Source organism: Heteronotia binoei, chromosome 2, assembly GCF_032191835.1.
Source record: "Heteronotia binoei isolate CCM8104 ecotype False Entrance Well chromosome 2, APGP_CSIRO_Hbin_v1, whole genome shotgun sequence".
Taxonomy (NCBI): Eukaryota; Metazoa; Chordata; class Lepidosauria; order Squamata; family Gekkonidae; genus Heteronotia; species Heteronotia binoei.
Window position 1 is genome coordinate 96,250,506 of NC_083224.1, and position 19,572 is coordinate 96,270,077.

At 45.0% G+C, this 19,572-nt stretch overlaps 1 protein-coding gene across 6 annotated transcripts in view; it reads left to right on the top strand.

Annotated features, from left to right (window-relative positions):
• The window catches only part of DMAP1 (DNA methyltransferase 1 associated protein 1), a 64,009-nt gene that overhangs the window by 16,883 nt on the left and 27,554 nt on the right, over positions 1 to 19,572 (top strand). For all 6 annotated transcript variants that reach the window (XM_060231687.1, XM_060231686.1, XM_060231684.1 and 3 more), the window contains 4 exons: positions 5,061 to 5,219; positions 6,149 to 6,316; positions 7,699 to 7,884; positions 18,178 to 18,249. In XM_060231687.1, the coding sequence (XP_060087670.1) occupies positions 5,061 to 5,219; positions 6,149 to 6,316; positions 7,699 to 7,884; positions 18,178 to 18,249 (585 nt within the window). The remainder of the gene's footprint in view (positions 1 to 5,060; positions 5,220 to 6,148; positions 6,317 to 7,698; positions 7,885 to 18,177; positions 18,250 to 19,572) is intronic.

A 19,572-nucleotide genomic window follows, 5' to 3' on the forward strand; every position in this document is an offset into this window, starting at 1 on the left:
GGTGTAAAGCAAGGCTGCATTCTCGCGCCAACTCTCTTTACGATCTTCTTTAGCATGATGCTTCAAAGAGCCGCAGTAGATCTAGATGATGACGATGGTGTCTACATCCGCTATCGCACCGATGGCAGCCTGTTCAACCTGAGGCGACTAAAGGCCCACTCCAAGACAATGGAAAAACTCATCCGAGAGCTACTGTTTGCTGATGATGCTGCACTCGTCTCCCACTCGGTATCAGCTCTGCAGCATATGACGTCCTGCTTTGCAGAGGCTGCCAAGCTATTCGGCCTAGAAGTTAGTCTGAAGAAGACAGAAGTTCTCCACCAGCCTGCACCCCAGGAAGATTATCACCCTCCCTGCATCACTGTGGGTGAATCAGTTCTGAAGACAGTCCAGCAGTTCAGCTACCTGGGGTGCATCATCTCCTCAGATGCTAAGATCGACAAGGAGATCGACAACAGGCTGGCAAAGGCAAACCGTGCCTTTGGCCGACTGCATAAAAGAGTGTGGAGCAACAAGCATCTGAAAAAAGGCACAAAGATCAATGTTTACAAAGCGGTTGTGATGACAACCCTCATCTACGGCTCCGAATCATGGGTTTTATACCGTCATCACCTGCGACTCCTTGAGCGCTTTCATCAGCGCTGCCTTCGCACCATCCTCAACATCCACTGGAGTGACTTTGTGACCAACACTGAAGTTCTCAAGCGGGCAGAGGTTACCAGCATCGAGGCACTGCTGTTGAAGACGCAGCTGCGCTGGGCAGGGCATATTTCTAGGATGGAAAACCACCGCCTTCCCAAGATTGCCCTGTATGGCGAACTCTCCACCGGCCATTGAAATAGAGGGGCACCAAAGAAGAGGTACAAGGACTCCTTGAAGAAATCCCTTGGCACCTGTCGCATCAACCATCACCAGTGGTCTGACCTAGCCTCAGATCGCAAAGCATGGAGGCACACCATCCACCAGGCTGTCTCTTCTTTTGAGAACGCACGCATAGCTGGTCTTGAGGACAAAAGGAGATTGAGGAAGAATCGCACTGCTACAGCACCAACCCTAAATCAGACTTTTCCCTGCAGCCACTGTGGCCGGACCTGCCTGTCCCGCATTGGTCTTGTCAGCCACCAGCGAGCCTGCAGCAGACGTGGACTATTGCACCCTTCTTAAATCTTCGTTCGCGAAGCCAAGCCGAGAGAGAGAGTAGTAAAGGAATGTGCAGGGCAGTTAGCTGGGGTGTGGACTGAGATTTTCAATCGTTCTTTGTCACAATCTATTGTTCCCACTTGTTTGAAGGCTTCTCTTATTGTCCCAATACCAAAGAGGACGCCAGCAAAAGTTTTAAATGACTATAGGCCAGTGACCTTGACTTCTGTGATAATGAAGTGTTTTGAGCAATTAGTTCGAAAATATATTATTTCCTGCCTTCCTGTTACTTTTGACGAACATCAGTTTGCTTACAGGAAAAATAGATCTACTGAGGATGCTGTTAATACTGTCCTTTATACTGCCTTATCGCATTTGGATAAAAGGGGGACGTATGTTAGAATGTTGTTTGTGGATTTTAGCTCTGCTTTTAATACAATATCACCCCATAGATTGTTGTTTAAGCTTAAGGATTTGAAGCTGTCGGACTCTATATGTGAGTGGATTTTGAACTTTTTATCAGGCCGTTCACAAAGGGTTAAAATGGACGGATATACTTCTTCCGTGAAGATCTTAAATACTGGCACTCCTCAGGGATGTGTCTTGAGTCCACTTCTTTTCACTATTTACATGTCTGATTGTGTTTCTAGTAGTCTGAGTAACAAAATCATTAAGTATGCAGATGATACAACGTTAGTGGGGCTCATCTCTGAGAATGATGAGTCTGCGTATAGGAGGGAAGTTCATCAGCTGTCCCTCTGGAGTAAAGAAAATAATCTTATTTTTAATGTAAATAAGACGAAGGAAATTATAGTGGATTATAGGAAGAGTAGTCTGGACATTCAGCCGTTGTTTATTGATGGTGTTATGGTAGAACAGGTGACAGAATGGAAGTTTTTGGGAATTACTATGAAACAGGATCTAACATGGGGGGCAAATACTTTAGCTCTAGAGAAAAAGGCCCAGCAACGACTATACTATTTAAGACTCTTAAGATCACAACAACTGTCAGGGAGTCTGCTAGTTGCCTTTTATCGAAGTTCCATTGAGAGCATTTTATCTTATTGCCTCTGCGTGTGGTTTGGGAGCTGCACGGAAGCAGAGAGAAGGGTGCTCCAAAGCGTGATGGTAAGAGCACAGAAGATTTGTGGATGTTCTCTCCCCTCATTGGTGGATCTGTATAATATGGGATGTAAAAGGAAGATACAAATGATCTTAAGGGACCCTTCACATCCGGGCCACTCACTATTTGAAATCTTACCGTCAGGTAGGCGATATAGAGTGTTGAAGGCTAAGACAAAAAGATTCAAGGGCAGCTTCTACCCAAATGCCGTGGTTAGGCTAAATGCAGGGTTATGAATGGTTATTTGTTTTCAGATGCATTTAAATAGTCTATGTATATGTCCTTTTGGGGGGGGGGTGTTGATGCATTGGTATGTTTGTGGAAGAGCACCTCATTTCGTTGCTCTCATTTTCTTTTTTGAGAACAATGACAATAAATCTATCTATCTATCTATCTATCTATCTATCTATCTATCTATCTATCTATCTATCTATCTATCTATCTATCTATCTATCTATCTATCTATCTATCTATCTATCTATCTATCTATCTATCTCACAAGTGACGGAGGCGAGTAATTCAACCTGGCCCCACCCCCGTCACCATTGGTGACAAGAACGGCTTATAGGTTGTATATGAGAACCTATGAGGTGGCAGTCAAGGCCACTAAGAAAATATATCTTATGACTATGATTGCATCTGCAAACTTGCACCCAGCACAGTTGTTTAGGAAATTCAGTCTTTAACTACCCTACCATTGAGTATACCAAATGCTAGAGAATTGGACATTGGCTGTGAGGCCTTTGTGAGCTTCTTTGCAGATAAAGTCTTGTCACTCCGCCGCGACCTCCCAGCCTCTATGGAAACAGTAGATGAACTCAAGGCCCCTAGCATGTCTTCTAGTCAGGTTTTGGATTATTTCACTCCACTCAGCCTGGAGGAACTTGACAGAATACTCTCCACTGCACGCCCAACTACCTGTAGGTTGGACCCATGCCCCTCCTGGTTAATAAAAGCCGACCGGGAGGAGCTACTGGTTCCCCTGCAGGAAATTGTCAACAGGTCCCTTTTTCAAGGAACCTTCCCCCAGCCTCTTAAGGAGGCTGTGGTTCGCCCCCTTTTAAAAAAGCCATCTCTGGACCCGGCTGAATTGGCAAATTATTGGCTGGTGTCTAACTTGCCGTTTTTAGGCAAGATTATTGAAAGGGCAGTGGCAGTGCAGCTTCAGAGTTTTCTGGATGACGCTTCCCTGCTTAACCCACATCAATCTGGCTTTTGTCTGGGTCATGGGATGGAGACGGTTCTGGTCAGCCTCACAGATGACCTCCAGAGGCACCTGGATAGAGGTGGCTTGGCAGTGCTGATGTTATTAGATTTGTCGGTAGCATTCAACACGGTCAGTCATCTGCTACTGACTTGTCGCCTTGCGGATGCTGGGATCCAGAGGTTGGTCTTGAAGTGGCTTTCCTCCTTTATCCAGGGTCAGAGGGTGGCAGTTGGGGATGAACTATCCCGACGCCGCCGACTTACATGTGGTGTGCCGCAGGGAGCAGTTCTTTCCCCGATGTTATTAAACATCTATATGCACCCCCTCGCCCAGGTTGCCCAGAGACATGGGCTGAGTTGTCACCAGTATGTAGATGACACCCAGCTCTATCTGTTGATGGGTGGCCAGTCCGACTCCACCTCGGATGATCTGTCCACAGCATTACAAGCTGTGGCGGGGTGGCTCACACTGAGTGGACTGAAATTAAATCCGACAAAGATGGAGGTCCTGTATCTAAGTCATCGTGGCTCAGGACTGGAGTTCCATTTACTGACCCTTGATGGAGTGCAACTTATGCCTGTGCCCAAAGTTAAAAGCTTAGGGGTGCTCTTGGATCCCTCTCTAACAATGGAGGCCCAAGTAGCTGCCACTGCCAAGTCAGCTTTCTATCATCTGCGGATGGTAAGGCAGTTGTTCCCCTTTCTTGAACGTGACGACTTGGCAACTGTGATCCATGCTACAGTCACTTTGAGGCTGGATTACTGTAATGCCCTCTACATGGGGCTGCCCTTGTCCCAAATCCAGTGACTCCCACTAGTGCAGAATGCTGCCGTCAGGCTGTTAATGGGAGTTTCGCTACTGGAACACATTCAGCCTGTGCTGAAAGTGCTGCACTGGCTACCAATAATGTACCAAATTCTCTTCAAGGTGCTGGTCTTAACCTTTAAAGCCCTATATGGCCAAGGTCCTGGATACCTTAGGGACTTAGGCCTTTCCCCACAGATGCCCCAGCGAGCACTTCAGTCCAGGTCTCAAAACCTGTGGACAGTCCCCAGCATCAGAGAAGCCAGGCTTCAGTCAACTAGAGCCAGAGCCTTTTTCGTTGCTGTACCTAGCTGGTGGAATGAGTTGCCGGAGGAGGTTACGGCCCTTTGAGAACTTCTACAGTTCCGCAGGGCCTGTAAAATGGCACTCTTCCACCATGCTTTCTCATAACGGTAACATCTATAGGAACAGATTAGGTGCATAAACCTAAACATTACTCTGGACTTCTCTTAGCACGCTATGGTGTCCCTGGGTCATCTTTGGAACATCCAATACTGACCAACTTGCCATCTGCTATCATTGAAGTTTTAACTGTCTGTATGAATTATTGCACTAGCACTTATTGATATGTTTTATTGCTGTTTTATCTTGTTTGGTCATTGTTTGACCCTAATTTGTGAGCTGCCCTGAACCTGCCTTTGGTGGGGAGGGTGGGATATAACTGAAATAAAATAAATGAATAAAGTCTTCCTGCTAGAGAAAGCAGTTTTGTGTATTAACCATGGTAGCCCATTGAGTGAGCAGTCTCTTCTCTTCTTGCTGCAGACAGTGCAAGTTCCTGTTTATTCAGAACAGGAATATCAGATGTACCTTCATGATGATGCCTGGACCAAAGCTGAAACCGACCACCTCTTTGACTTGTCACGCCATTTTGATCTTCGCTTTGTGGTCATTCATGATCGCTATGACCACCAGCAGTTCAAGGTGAGTGTCTGTCATTAATACCTTATATACATAAGGTGCAGTGGGACAGTTGTTGCATACCTGAAATTCTGGCTTTAAGGAACCACTTTGTACTACCTAACAAATTGCCATAGCACAGAAGTAGACATGGGCAAGGAATTATTGTGCACAGAGGGCCAGTTAGAATCTGGTTGTCTTCTCCTTGATTGTCCTCATTTCTCTGTTACACACATTCACAGGTAGGGACTCTTGGGCTATAGTCAGACATCACAACAAGCTGTGGTTAAACTTCAGAACACATGTTCATACACATCCTTTGCTCTTCTCATTTCCTATTGAATATTTTCCAGTTTGTTCAGGCTCTGGTTTATCAACAAAAACAGGCACCTTGCTGAATTGGTGTTTGTTTACTGCACACCTGCCAGGATTGTAAATGAGGATTTACCTGAGGTATCGAATTCTGTGCTGTGTGGAGTAAACACTCTCTAGTTTTTGAGACACCTGCATTTGAACATCACAGTGAACTGGAGCTTGAACTAGCTGGATAGTGTTCTGTCAAACTTCATGCTAGAGAAGAAGGAAAAGGGGAAGAGTATGGGGTATTTGCCAGCATAGTAACAAACTGTGTTTATGTCCAATGGCAGTTCAGCTGCAGCTTGTTGGGTCTCCTGAACTCATCCTGGGATTATTTTCCTAGTTTTGCCACTGATGTTTTGTATGAATTCTTAGCGTCTGCGGTGGGGAAGTGTTGATGGGGACCAGGGCAATGAGCTTGAAAAACATTGGAAAAAATCCTCTGGGCAGTGTTGTGGAAGTGGGTGCAGTGCTGGTGTCTGCCTCAAATTCTTCTTAAGAACAAAAAGGTATTGCAGCTGCTTGCCAGCATCACTTGTGTGTCTTAGTTCTTTGCTTAGTGTCATAACACTTCTGTAATCTTGTTCTCCTCTCAGAAACGATCAGTGGAAGATTTAAAAGAGCGCTATTATCACATCTGTGCCAAGCTGGCCAATATTCGTGCTGCCCCAGGCACTGATCTGAAAATCCCTGTGTTTGATGCTGGCCATGAAAGGCGCAGGAAAGAGCAACTGGAGAGGCTATATAACCGGACACCAGAACAGGTAATATTGAGGAGAATCAGTGTGATACAGTGATTACAGTGTTGGACTAGGATCTGGGAGACATGGGTTCAAATCCTTCATTGGCCATGAAATTCAATTAGTCAGTCATTCTCTGTCTGCGTAACCCTATCTCACGGGTTGTTAAAGTACAGTAACAAAAGAAGAATAGTGTATACCAGGGGTGGCCAACGGTAGCTCTCCAGATGTTTTTTTTGCCTACAACTCCCATCAGCCCCAGCCAGCATGGCCAATGGCTAGGGCTGATGGGAGTTGTAGGCAAAAAAACATCTGGAGAGCTACCATTGGCCACCCCTGGTGTATACTGCTTTGAGCTCTTTGGATGGGTGAAATAAAAATATACTAGTTAGAGACCATTAGAAGGCAGCAAGACCCCACATTTCTTTATGTACCAGATCATTTCAGGAAATTGATCTTTTCTGATTGCTGCCCTATCACCCCTGGGACAGTTCCTCTTCAAGAGAGCATTCTCGGGTACACCTGTAACCTCTTGAGGACAGTTTATCAAATAATGGGCCTGAATACATGTGTTGATAAGGGTAAATAATAAATGAATGAAACGTGATGCATATAATGTATGAGTTTATTATTTGTTTGGAAGGCCTACAACTGCTGGTATTCATCAACATTTACCTCTTGATTTTAGACAAGGCATTTAAGCAGCACCCCCCCACACACACATTATAGAGATGTGCTTCTGCATTATTTAATTGCAAAACGATGTGCCCTTCATTCAATGTTCTCAAAAATCACCTTTAAGAGGATAGCATGGTCTTGAATTGTAATGCTGGTGATGGTTAAACCCCTGGCAGCAGTTGACTGAACTTACGTGATGTCATGGAATGTTTGCAGACATTGAAACTATTGTCAACAAAATGAAAAGTCAGCTTGTTGAGAATTGCTTAGAGTGACTGTGTGGGTACTTGATGTATGATGCAGAGATACTGGAAAACTCAGTCAGAAGAGAACCTAAAGGACTGGATAGCAAATGGAAAAGACAAGAACAAGGGATTGATGGGTGCTGAAGGCATGAAATTGAAGAAAGCAGGACTGTTGAGACCTATGTGCAGAGGCATTGAGTTGGTTTGGAGAACAGAGTGAGAAAGGAAGTTGGGAGATGATGATGATTGGTCAGGGAACCATGGGACTACAATAGTTTTGGGAGTGTGCCTTGGAGGTTCTGGTGCCTTAGAGAAAAATTCTGCCAGTAATGGCTCCTTTTGTCTGTTATTAAGCCTCTCCATTCTGAAGTCTGTAGACGGTGGAAACTCGGATGAGTTGTCCAAATGTTAACACAAGGTGTCTCTCTTGTCCTGCTTAACCACTCATGTTTCCTATTGGATTTGTTGTTTTCTCATCTGTAGGTGGCAGAAGAGGAATATCTAATCCAGGAGTTGCGAAAAATTGAAGCCAGGAAGAAGGAGAGGGAAAAGCGAACTCAAGACTTGCAGAAACTCATTACGGCTGCTGATACAACCACTGAACAAAGGCGTGCAGAACGCAAAGCACCCAAGAAGAAGCTGCCACAGAAGAAAGAGACAGAGAAGCCTGTAAACATCTCGGGTTTATCCTGTTGTCTCTATTCTTTGTTACACTATTGCCTTGCCATTTCTTTGGCCAGAGTTTGCCTGCTAGAATTTGGGTGGTGACTGGGGGATGAATGGCCCAGCCATAACCACAAACATAATTTCTGTGGACTGTTTTGTTTCATTTTAAAGCCTGCTGTCTCTTTGTGGCATGAGAGAACTTGGATGATAGTCAGGTGACATTTCTCTCCAAAGTTTGGGAGAGTCAATCTTAAACTGGAAGGAACAGAAACTGCTGAATGGGAAGGAGGCAAACTGGACTTACTTAAGGGAGCCAGGAATTAGCCCTCCTCTTTGGCATGTAGTTCAGCTCAGTGAAATTTGAAAAAAGGCAAATTTTAATCTGGTTTGCTCCAGGAAATGTAGTCACTTTGTGAAATTGGCTGCAGTATGATAGGGTAGAGGATGATAGAGAGGTCAAATGCCTTTCCCTTGTTTTCAAAAACTGTTTATTACTTTTTATTTCATATATACCCAGATTTTCTCTCCAGTGGGAACCCATTGCAGTGTATGTAATTCATAAGAACCCTGTGAGATAGATTAGGCTGAGGGTGAAAAACTGGTCCAAGGTCACCCAGTGCACTTCCATGGCAGCATGAGGATTTGAACCTGGGTCTTCCAATTCATAGTCCAACGTTAGTCAATATGCCACCCTGCCTGTCTAGCATGATTAATAGAAACTGAAGAGAGTCCTTTTGAAACATTCAGAGAGTGTATTCAGGAAGTGATTATCCCATCCCTGCTTAGAATGGCCTTTTCGAAGTCTCCTAAAGGCTGTAGATGGTAGGCAGGACTGGATAACTGAGGGGGCAGTGCTGGCTTTATGGTGCCTTTCTAACTTTTTCTATCTTGTGTTCAGTCTTAAGCATGTGGTTTCTTCTCTGTGGTCCTGAGACAAAGGAGGCCACAATATAATCAATAGGCTGTGGGTGGTGGGACAACAAAGTGATTCAAGATGGAGTGAATGGTGTGTTTGGGAGTAAACATGTTCGGTGTCTGTGAAAGGATCTTCCTTTCAGGTGGTTTTGAGGAGTAAAGAAAGAGGTGCTAAACTTTCTTTTGTGTTTCTGAAGCAGGTTTTCTCTGGGAGAGATTACCTTACAGATGCGGGTTGGGATGTTCCAAAGGGCCCAGGACTGTGGTTTCCATTTCTGTTTTCCGTTGCTTGTTAGTCATCATAGCCTTGCCAACTAGACTGCTTCATGCCAGTAGGATCAAGGATTAGATAGCCATTCAAAATGCTTGAGGCATGTTTGGCTACCTCCCCTAGCATTGCCTGGAGCCCTTGTGTCTGCTATAGGCAAGCACCTCAGGGCTCCTGAAGGCAGCTTCTGTTGTTATACTAGTGTCGTTTCAACCATGACAGAGTCCATTAGGAGTCAATTACCAACTGTAGTAGGGAATTTTTTTTTAAATTGCATTTTAACTAAGAATTTGAATCGAGGATTGTATCAGCACCATCTCAACAAAGAAAAGTCATTTACCAAGGAGTCAATTGAGGTTGAAACATTTATAGCTCATGCTGGTGTATGAGAGAGATCAACCTGTTTAATTGCGCTGTTCGGGTGAAGACTGTGCTGTGAGGGTGAGTGCATGTCCATTTTCATTGGGGGTGCAAGGCAGAAAGTTGCTGAGGGAAGATGGCAAGAGCACTGCCAAACTGTTCTGAGGTTCTCTTGCACTGAAGAAAAGATGTTTTATGGAAGCTTGGTTACTGCCTCCTTCCATCCCGGCCTTTACTCTGTGGTAGAGTCTATAGACCCAAGCATGGACTACTGCTGATCCAATAGCAGCAGGGTTGATTTTGCTCCTTTTTCCTACCCTTACAATAGCTTATCTCTCTATGGGTTATGATAGGCATTAGGTGAAACTTATTAATTAGAGCGTTTTATAACACAACATGATTTGACCCATTAGTGTGTGCCTGTGAAGCAAATGAATTGTGATAATTTTCACCACTTCATAGTATCCTGAAGAGGAGAATAATTTATTTGATGTATTTGACACAAGTTGCCTGGATAATGGGTGAGACTTTCCTTTGCTTGTAACTTAGTGACAACATTGGATACCTTCAATGGAGTTGTCTTGGCCATGCATAAGCACTTGGTACCAAGTGACTGACATCATTATTGTTGCAGTGATTACTCTATTTTACCTTAGTGAAGCCTTCAGAAAGGGGTGTGCAACATAATGTCCAAGGAAGGGCCTCGTGGCATCCTATACTTTTGCAGTGCAACTCACTTAGTTCCAATTGTGGGTGATTCTGATCCATGTAGATGTTTGAGTTGTGCACTCCTGATTAGAGCATACACAAATTGTATCGCTTTTCGTGTGCTTGACCTTTCTGGAAAAGGCTGGTTTGGCGTTTGTCTGAGTTCAGTAGGACAAAAGCAAATATAAGTGGTGAGGGGCTGGAGACATCCCCCCCCCCTTTTCACAGCATGTCTGGAGTGTCCAGCACAACTCCATCTTTCAGTGAGCTCCTGTAGCTTCTTAGGTTTCTGTTTCCCTTTTAACTTGAACAGTCCCCACAGAATTTGCTAGTCTTTGTGTCCTTAAGACGTTGGCCAGACTTGTAGTCTGGACTGAAAATGGAGATCCCCACTTGTTTGTTCAGTTGAGTAAGGCTGCCACCATGTGGAAATGCCACTATTTTTCTCTCTTTGTACTGTTCATGGTGGCAGGGAGGTACCACTAAAGGGGTGAACAGAAGCAGATAGAGACAGCAGAGAAGCGAAAAAAGAGAACTGCAATATTTTGTAGGTGACTGATGCATGTATATATGTTGTGTATGTGTGCACGCATCCAGAGCTCCGTGCCAGTGAAAATCCTGTTTGTAATACAGTTTGGGAATTTCAGGGTGTTCTTTAGCAGACACTGAAAAGCTGGTCAAGAATAGGTATGGTAGTGTGCTGTGCAATGTTCCCTCAATTCCCCCCCTCCCCACTGAGCTGAGCAGAGCCAGCTCACCCACTAGGCAACCTAGGCGGTTGCTTAGGGCGCTGGGAGGAGGGGAGCGCCAAATTGGGCTCCCCCTCCCAGTGCCCATGACAACCACCTAGTTTGCCTGCCTGCCTCCTCCCCACCATGGCCCCCCCGCCTTCCCTCCCTCTCTGGTGCTGCAATGCAGCCGCGCTCCATCAGCCCTCCCCGTTCAGAGTGTGCCGAGCCAAGGCTGGACCCTACTGGCTTCGATGCGGCCGGTGCGCCATCTAATGCTTTGAAGCCTGCGCAGGAGAAGGCTTCACTCCCCCTCACTTCTGATTCCAGGAAGAAGGGGGAGCGAAGCCTTCTCCCACGTGGGCTTCAAAGCATTAGATGGTGCGCCCGCCACATCGAAGCCGGTAGGGCCTAGCCTCGGCTTGGCGTGCTCTTATGGGGGGGGGCGATGGAGCACGGCTGCATTGCAGCGCCGGGGAGGGAGGGAAGGTGGGCCACGGTTGGAGGGCAGGAGGCTGAGCCTCGTTGCAGGGGGTGGTAGTGGAGCACAGCGCTGCATTGCGACACTGGGGGGGCCGGGGGGAGCAGTCCCGAGGTGGCAGCGGGCAGGAAGCCTGCCTAGGGCACTATATGCCCTTGGGCCAGCAGTGATCCTGAGCAGAATATAACTGCTATAATCTTAAAGTGGGCAATGGGCAGTGCAAGACACTGCGTAGCTCCAGCTTGCTGCTGAGTGGGGCTTACTGTGTTAATGAGCAGCTGCTCAGGCGCACAGCTTAGAGGGAACACTGATGGTGTGTGTGCAGGGTAGATCTGCAAAGTAGGCAGTAAGATGGGACCTGTAAGACAAATATGTCTTATAACTGAATAATAATAATAAATTTATTTTTATATCCCGCCCTCCCCCGCCAAGGCAGGCTCAGGGCGGCTGAAGCTTTTGAGGTTTTGGTAGTTTCATAATTTTAATATACTAACTTGCTGTAGTGTTGTAAAAAGGTAAAGGTAGTTCCTTATGCAAGCACCTGTCGTTTCCACCTCTGGGGTAATGTCACATCACAACGTTTTCACGGCAGTCTTTTTATGGGGTGGTTTGCCATTGCCTTCCCCAGTCATCTACGCTTTCCCCCCAGCAAGCTGGGTACTCATTTTACCGACCTCAGAAGGATGGAAGGCTGAGTCAACCTGGAGCCGGCTACCTGAACCCAGCTTCCGCTGGAATCAAACTCAGGCCATGAGCTGAGACTGCAGTACTGTAGTTTACCATTCTGCACCACAGGTTGCAATATTGCAATAACAAGTTTAGTGATAAATAATGCAACCTTTTTTTAACATCTTATTTTAAGTCAATTGAAAAGATCTATACAGAGCTCTTGGCACAAAGGATTTATTGCTTCTGTGCACCTGAGCAGGAACAGTTGTAGCATCTTCTGAAGTCTCTTGCAGCTGCAATTTGTTCTGTGCTGTAGACCTGGAATCCCTTATGAGGAGGGCAAGATAGGAGAACCAGTGGTGGAGATTTTTCTGCTGGATTTCTTTCTTTCTTTGCTGAGGAAATGCACGTAATCACACTTTAAAAGTTATAGCTTAATTGTCCCAAGAATTTATAGTATTGAAATACTTGTGAATCTGCAGTGGTTAAACAGAAAATAAATTACATGCTTTGCTTGTAATTGGGAAATATTTGGCTAGAAGGGAAAGACATTTTTCCTGGTTTAAAAATATGAGAGACTTTGAGATGGGTGGCTATTTCCTTTTCTGTGACGTGTAAGCAGGGAGCAAGTGAGTCAAACAGGAACGCTAAGCCATAAACTGTACAGGAGTGAAATGGGGCAGATTCTGGTGTAGTTCTCTCTCTCTCTCTCTCTCTCTCTCTCGGCTTGGCTTCGCGAACGAAGATTTAAGAAGGGTGCAATAGTCCACATCTGCTGCAGGCTCGCTGGTGGCTGACAAGACCAATGCGGGACAGGCAGGTCCGGCCACAGTGGTTGCAGGGAAAAGTCTGATTTAGGGTTGGTGCTGTAGCAGTGCGATTCTTCCTCAATCTCCTTTTGTCCTCAAGACCAGCTATGCGTGCGTTCTCAAAGGAAGAGACAGCCTGGTGGACGGTGTGCCTCCATGCTTTGCGATCTGAGGCTAGGTCAGACCACTGGTGATGGTTGATGCGACAGGTGCCAAGGGATTTCTTCAAGGAGTCCTTGTACCTCTTCTTTGGTGCCCTTCTATTTCGATGGCCGGTGGAGAGTTCGCCATACAGAGCAATCTTGGGAAGGCGATGGTTTTCCATCCTAGAAATATGCCCTGCCCAGCGCAGCTGCGTCTTCAACAGCAGTGCCTCGATGCTGGTAACCTCCGCCCGCTTGAGAACTTCAGTGTTGGTCACAAAGTCACTCCAGTGGATGTTGAGGATGGTGTGAAGGCAGCGCTGATGAAAGCGCTCAAGGAGTCGCAGGTGATGACGGTAAAAAACCCATGATTCGGAGCCGTAGATGAGGGTTGTCATCACAACCGCTTTGTAAACATTGATCTTTGTGCCTTTTTTCAGATGCTTGTTGCTCCACACTCTTTTGTGCAGTCGGCCAAAGGCACGGTGTAGTTATTGCAGGAACAAAGGCTCCAATTGTTTGTTTACATGTTTTCAGTTTCTTTGGCAGCCATGGAGATATAAATAATCTTTTATAGTCAGGGCCATTGACAGAAGGAATTGGAGTGACAAAATTCTGGGTTCTAAGTCAGCTGGAGGAGCCTTGAAGCCAGGGTCATTCTGCATCCAGCCAAATGCCTTTCTTTTTTTAATGCAGTACTGACTGCAGCCACTAGGAAGTCGGTAAAAGGCACTTTAATATCAGCTAGATTTCCCTTTCTCCAAGACTGAAGCTAAACCCTAGGGTTGCCAAGTTCCCTTACCTTTCCAGCAGGGGCCTTTGGGGGGCATTCTGGGTGGTGGGTGGGGATGCAAATGACATTTTGGACCACTTCGGTAAAACCAGAAGTAGCTCAAAAGAGGAAATGACTGGCAGTCATTTCAGTGGTATCTTGGGGGATGAAAAATGGATCACTCAAATGGCTGCCAGCCATTTCATGGTCAGTTTTGCTCCTCCCCACCATTTCTAATAGAGGGGAGAGGAACAAAACTGATCCCTGGAAAGGCTTGCAGCTAATTTAAGCTATTAGCCTAAACTAGCCTTCTCAGCAATCAGGAACACTGAAGCCTTGTAGCCATTTGAGTGATCCTTTTCACTTCTCCACTCAAATGGCTGCTCTGGGGCAGCACTTCCAGGTGGCTTGAAAACTCATTTGGGGGTGAGATTTCCTCCACTGGCCAGTTGGCTGTGGGCGGGAAAGTCCTTCCCAAATCAGGGAATCCCCCACTCACACTGGGGGATTGGGATCCCTACTAAGCCCATCAACCGATCCAGCAGTGGAGGAACACAAAACAGTACACTGCTGCTACAGTAATTGCCAGCCAGCTAACAAGGTCATTGTCTCTAATAGCTTAGCTTTTGTCTCTTCCTTTACTTGCACCCAGTTCAGCCAGATTTTGGGTGTTGGAGCAAGATAAAACTACCTTTCTACCTCTCTTCCTTAATTTCTATCCTTCTTTACTATACTTTTCTCATTCATTTTTATCTCCCTCCTCCTAATTTTTCCTTGTTCTCCTTTTTATTTCCACTTCTTGGTCTCAAGACCTTCTCCTTCCTATCCTGCTTAGCAACAGAATGTACTTAAGAGTAGTATAGTACCAAACTTTTGTTAATATTGTGAAGAGGGGGGGGGGAGAGGTAATGTTTCTGCATTATCTAGCAAAGTAGTAGAAGGATGCTTCCCCCCTCTTGCACCCTTTACATGCATGATAGTGGAACATTAATCTGTTTTAGTGCTTATGCTTGTGGAATAGAATTTACAACTCCCAGTTCAGGCACTGGGTTGTTAATCATTATTGCGTTGGTGGAAGATCTAATAGCCTTTTGTAAAGGCTACTTTGCTATATGACAAATAATGTAATTTTAAAAATATTATTAAAATTAGATTTATAACAAATACCATACCTATTCTTTTTTGCCAGTGGGGCTCCAAAATTGCATTGTTCTCCTGTCTTCCATTTTATCCTGACAACAGCCTTGTGAGGTAGGTCTGGCTGAGAGTGTGTCACCCAGCAATCTTCTATCTGAGCATTAGAGACACATAACAATTTAAGGCTCTCTTATTACATGTTGTCTGTAGTGAGGATAACCTCATTCAGCGTGTTCCAGTTTCCCTTCATTTTTGGCACTGTAACTTGCATCGTCATTCTGGGGTTAGTAGCCGGTTTTCAAACTTTATTTTCTGAGTTATGCCTGCCACAGAGACCCTTAGCTATAAATTAGTCTTTTAGACTTCCCTCCCTTATAAACCCAAAGCTCAGGGCAATGAACGACGATATAAAATCACATTCATGAACCAATAAGACAATTAAAAGCAAAAACAATTTAAGACAATTTCAAAACAATTTCAGTTAACACTAAAAATAATCAAATTATAATGTTACTCTCCCACCCGCCCCATGGGGGAGAGGGGAAGAAAGAAGGTGCCAGGAAAGATAGAGACCATCGCTGTCCTCAACTATAGGCCTGGCAGAACATCTCTGCCTTACGGGCCCCATAGAACTGCATAAGGTCCTACAGGGCATGGATGTCATTCAGCATATGTTGCAAATAGCACAATGTCATGGTGGGCCAGGGTTTTCCCATGCCTTTCAGTTTTGGCCCTGGAACTCTCACAATCCTCCTGAAGCTCTTAGCCAATTTTGAGTCTCCCAGCTTTATTCTCTGATGAGTTATGACTGCCAGTGTGATGTAGTGGTTACAGTGTCAGACTAGGATCCGGGAAGCCCTGTTCAAATCCCCACTCTGCCATGGAAGGTTGTTGGGTGACCTTGGGCCAGTCACGCACTCTCACTCTAACCTACCTGACAGGGTTGTTGTGAGGATAAAATGGAAACGAGGAGAATGATATAAGCAGCCTTGGGTCCCCATTGGGGAGAAAAGTGGTATATAAACAAACAAACATACATGGATAGACAGACCAATTCTTATTATTTATTTATTTATTTATTTATTTATTCTATAACTTATATCCCGTCCTTCCCACAAAGTGGCTCAGGGCGGCTCACAGCAAACGACAAAACAATAAACAAGGTACAAAGTTAATACATTTAAAAGTCAAAACATTTAAAAAACCTAAAAACCTTAAAATCTTAACATTAAAACTATCCAGTATATTTCACTAAAGTCTGATGAGCTACATTTATCTAGTCGGCATAGGCTAACCGGAAGAGGGTTGTCTTACAGGCCCTGTGGAACTGAGTAAGATCCCGCAGGGCCCTCACCTCTTCCGGCAGCTGGTTCCACCATGTGGGGGCCATTGTAGAAAAGGCCCTGTCTCTGGTTGTCTTGAGACGGACTTCCTTGGGCCCGGGGATGGTGAGAAGGTTTTGAGTCCCAGACCTCAGTACTCTCTGGGGAACGTGTGGGGAGAGACGGTCCTTCAGGTAGGCAGGTCCCAGGCCATATAGGGCTTTAAAGGTAATGACCAGCACCTTGTACCGGACTCGGTATGTTATTGGAAGCCAGTGCAGAGCCCGAAGGCCCGGCCGAATGTGCCCCCACCTTGGGAGGCCCAATAACACCCGGGCCGCGGCATTCTGCACCAGCTGCAATTTCCGGGTCCGGCACAGGGGCAGCCCCATGTAGAGGGCATTGCAGTAATCCAATCTCGAGGTGACCGTAGCATGGATCACTGTTGCTAGGTCGTCGCGGTCCAGGAAGGGGGCCAACCGCCTTGCCCGTCTAAGATGAAAGAACGCGGACTTGACAGTGGTTGCTATCTTTTATTACTATAGATTAATGGTAACAGCAAGCCAAGTGGTTTGTTCAATTTGTTATGATTTTTGGTTTGGATCAGAGTCATATGGGCGGCCCCAGGAGGAATCTTTGTCCAGGGGCCCATGATTTCTCTCGGCAGCTGTGTTTATAGTAAAATGCCCAGCTGAGGCACTTTGGGTGGCTTATGCTTGTTGTAAATGCAGCTAGCCATGTGGGCTAAGAATTATACTGGCCAAGGCTATCATACTGCTAAGCTGGAGGCCAGAAGGTCATACCCTTCAAGTGACAGTGGGCTTTCTACTGATTCATTATTGTTGGATTGAGGCCAAATGTAGACATTTTCAAACGGGTCAAAAGAAATATAGTTGATTAGACTAGGAAACAAATTAGCACGTCGATCTTGCATAAAATGATGCTTGAAAGTAACATTGTGTCTGTATCAGAGTTAGAGACTGTTTTTTCAGATGATTGAACACAGCCAAAGATGTGGAAGTTAATCAAGGGTTTAAAGGCCTGGCAGCCAGAACAGCTTTCTCGTAGTCCTAGTTAGGAGGAAATGGATTTTAGCTTAGCAGAGTTGTGATGGTTAATCTGGAAGAGGCTGCAGTTAGGTTAGTGCAGCCTTTGGAATGAAGAACTTAACAGCTTCACATGTCATCATGTCAGTATTCCATCTTGCCCAGTTCTTGCCTCAGTTGCTAGTTAGTTTTAAACATTTAAGAAGTAGTATGGGGTTTGAATCAAGTCCGCTAATGCATACTGTTCAGAGGATTGGAGCTTGACATCTTTGTTCATTATCTGGTAGCACCCACAGATTCAAATTCATTTCTTTAACACTTCTATATGAAGTACACATGCTACAGTAATGAATTCCAGCTTTGTGTTGTAAAAAATTTACCCTTTTGTTTTTTAAACTGTATATTAGTTCAGAACCAGCTATAGTGTAAGTACAGTTGAAGATGTTTTGTTGCGGCATGCATCATTTCCATACTGATCTGCCGAAAATTATTCAGGAGAATGACATCTGTTACTAAATGGTCTCATAACATCATGAGGATTAAGTTCATATTAATTGAAAACTTAATATACCAAACTCACTTTATGCCATTTGAATGGAATCTGAATGAGTGAGTTAATTCTCCTGAACCTATGGTTTAACCAGTCCTGGTTATTGTCCATGTTGTACTACTAAAAGTAAAAGGCGGGGGGACTCGGCCCAAGGTTGACTCAGCCTTCCATCCTTCCGAGGTCGGTAAAATGAGTATCCAGCTTGTTGGGGGGAAAGTGTAGATGACTGGGGAAGGCAATGGCAAACCACCCTGTAAAAAGTCTGCCGTGAAAACGTTGTGAAAGCAACATCACCCAGAGTCGGAAACGACTGGTGCTTGTGCAGGGGACCTTTCCTTTCCTTATGCTACCACTTCGTTTCAACAAATACTGTCTCCTTCCTTTTTAGGCTGTCCCAGAGACCGCTGGCATCAAGTTTCCAGATTTCAAGTCTGCAGGCGTCACACTGCGTAGTCAGAGGGTAGGTTTCTCTACTGGCCTTGGAGGGCCTGCATAGATGCATGCTTTTGTTTCCCATTCACTCTTCTAATCAAACTACTAAAAGTCCAGTGCTGAACATATGCAGAGAGTCTGAGCTGCAGTAGTCTGTGCAATGCTAGCTGTGCATTTACCGTAGAGCTCACTAGAGCTGCCAGTTCTCCACACTGGAATCTGCCTTTTTGCTCTTAAGCCTCCACTGTGCTGAACCTGTCTCTTAGCACTTATGCTTCCATGTGAATCAAACCATCATGTCTGAAGATGATGGGGGCATGTTTTGTACACAGGAGTGCAGCCATGGAAAATGCAATGGGAAACTGATCACAAGGCAGCTGTGCCTCTTCGGACTTAATTTCCATAATGTGTGGCTTATACAAGTTATTTGGCTATCCACATTAAGGGGAAAAAATTTGGCCACAAAGCAGACTCCTGAATTTCACAGCAATTACTGCACAAGAGCCAAATTCTTTGGGAGAACAAGTTGTTGGGACATAAAATTGGCTATTCTGAATTTTCTCAGAAGGCATTTTAATGTTACTATGTTAACTGTGTAAATATTTTTCTGTTTTTCTATTTCCTTTTCTTTCTGTTTATTAAATAAATTGTCTTTCCAGGCAGATCTGTGAGGCACAGTTTAGGGAACACTCCATCAACTGCGTTTCAGTGGATAGAATTGTAAATTCGTATGTGATCAAAATGGAGGAGAGGAGACTCTTTAGCATGTGGGAGGAAGGACATGTTGAAAGCATGATAGAACTGAAATACCAGTTCAACCATGGGAGTTAGATGGATGGCTCATTGCTTTTAGCCTCAGTTGCACATTACTGAAATGAAAATAATAATGGCTGACCCCATAGGAATCTTGTGAAAGTGGCTGAAGTAAAGCAACAAAATTCTTATCTTGCTGGAGAGGATTTTGAGGTTCCTAAGTTCTGGGTAGCAGAAGGATAGTGTGTAATGCCCTTCCTCAGCTCTGTGCTCTGTATTCTGAGCATGCTGATTATTAATGGATTGTCTTGGGTGTGGTTTTGCTATGTGACATGTTGGCTAACAGCCTCTGATAAAGCAACGAAATGCTGGTTGGCTGTGGCTCATGTTAGAATTTATGAATATATGATAGATCTTTCCCTGACAGAAGGCTTAAGCATTGTAATTATACAACATGATGGGGAATGCCACTTTGAGCTGCTAGTTTGGGTTGTGATTCTTACTGTTACTATTTCAGAGAAATGATGTCGGGGAAAAGGGAAGGGGAAAGTCCCCATTTTCCCAACATTACTATTTCAGTTCTAGTGGGAATTTATTG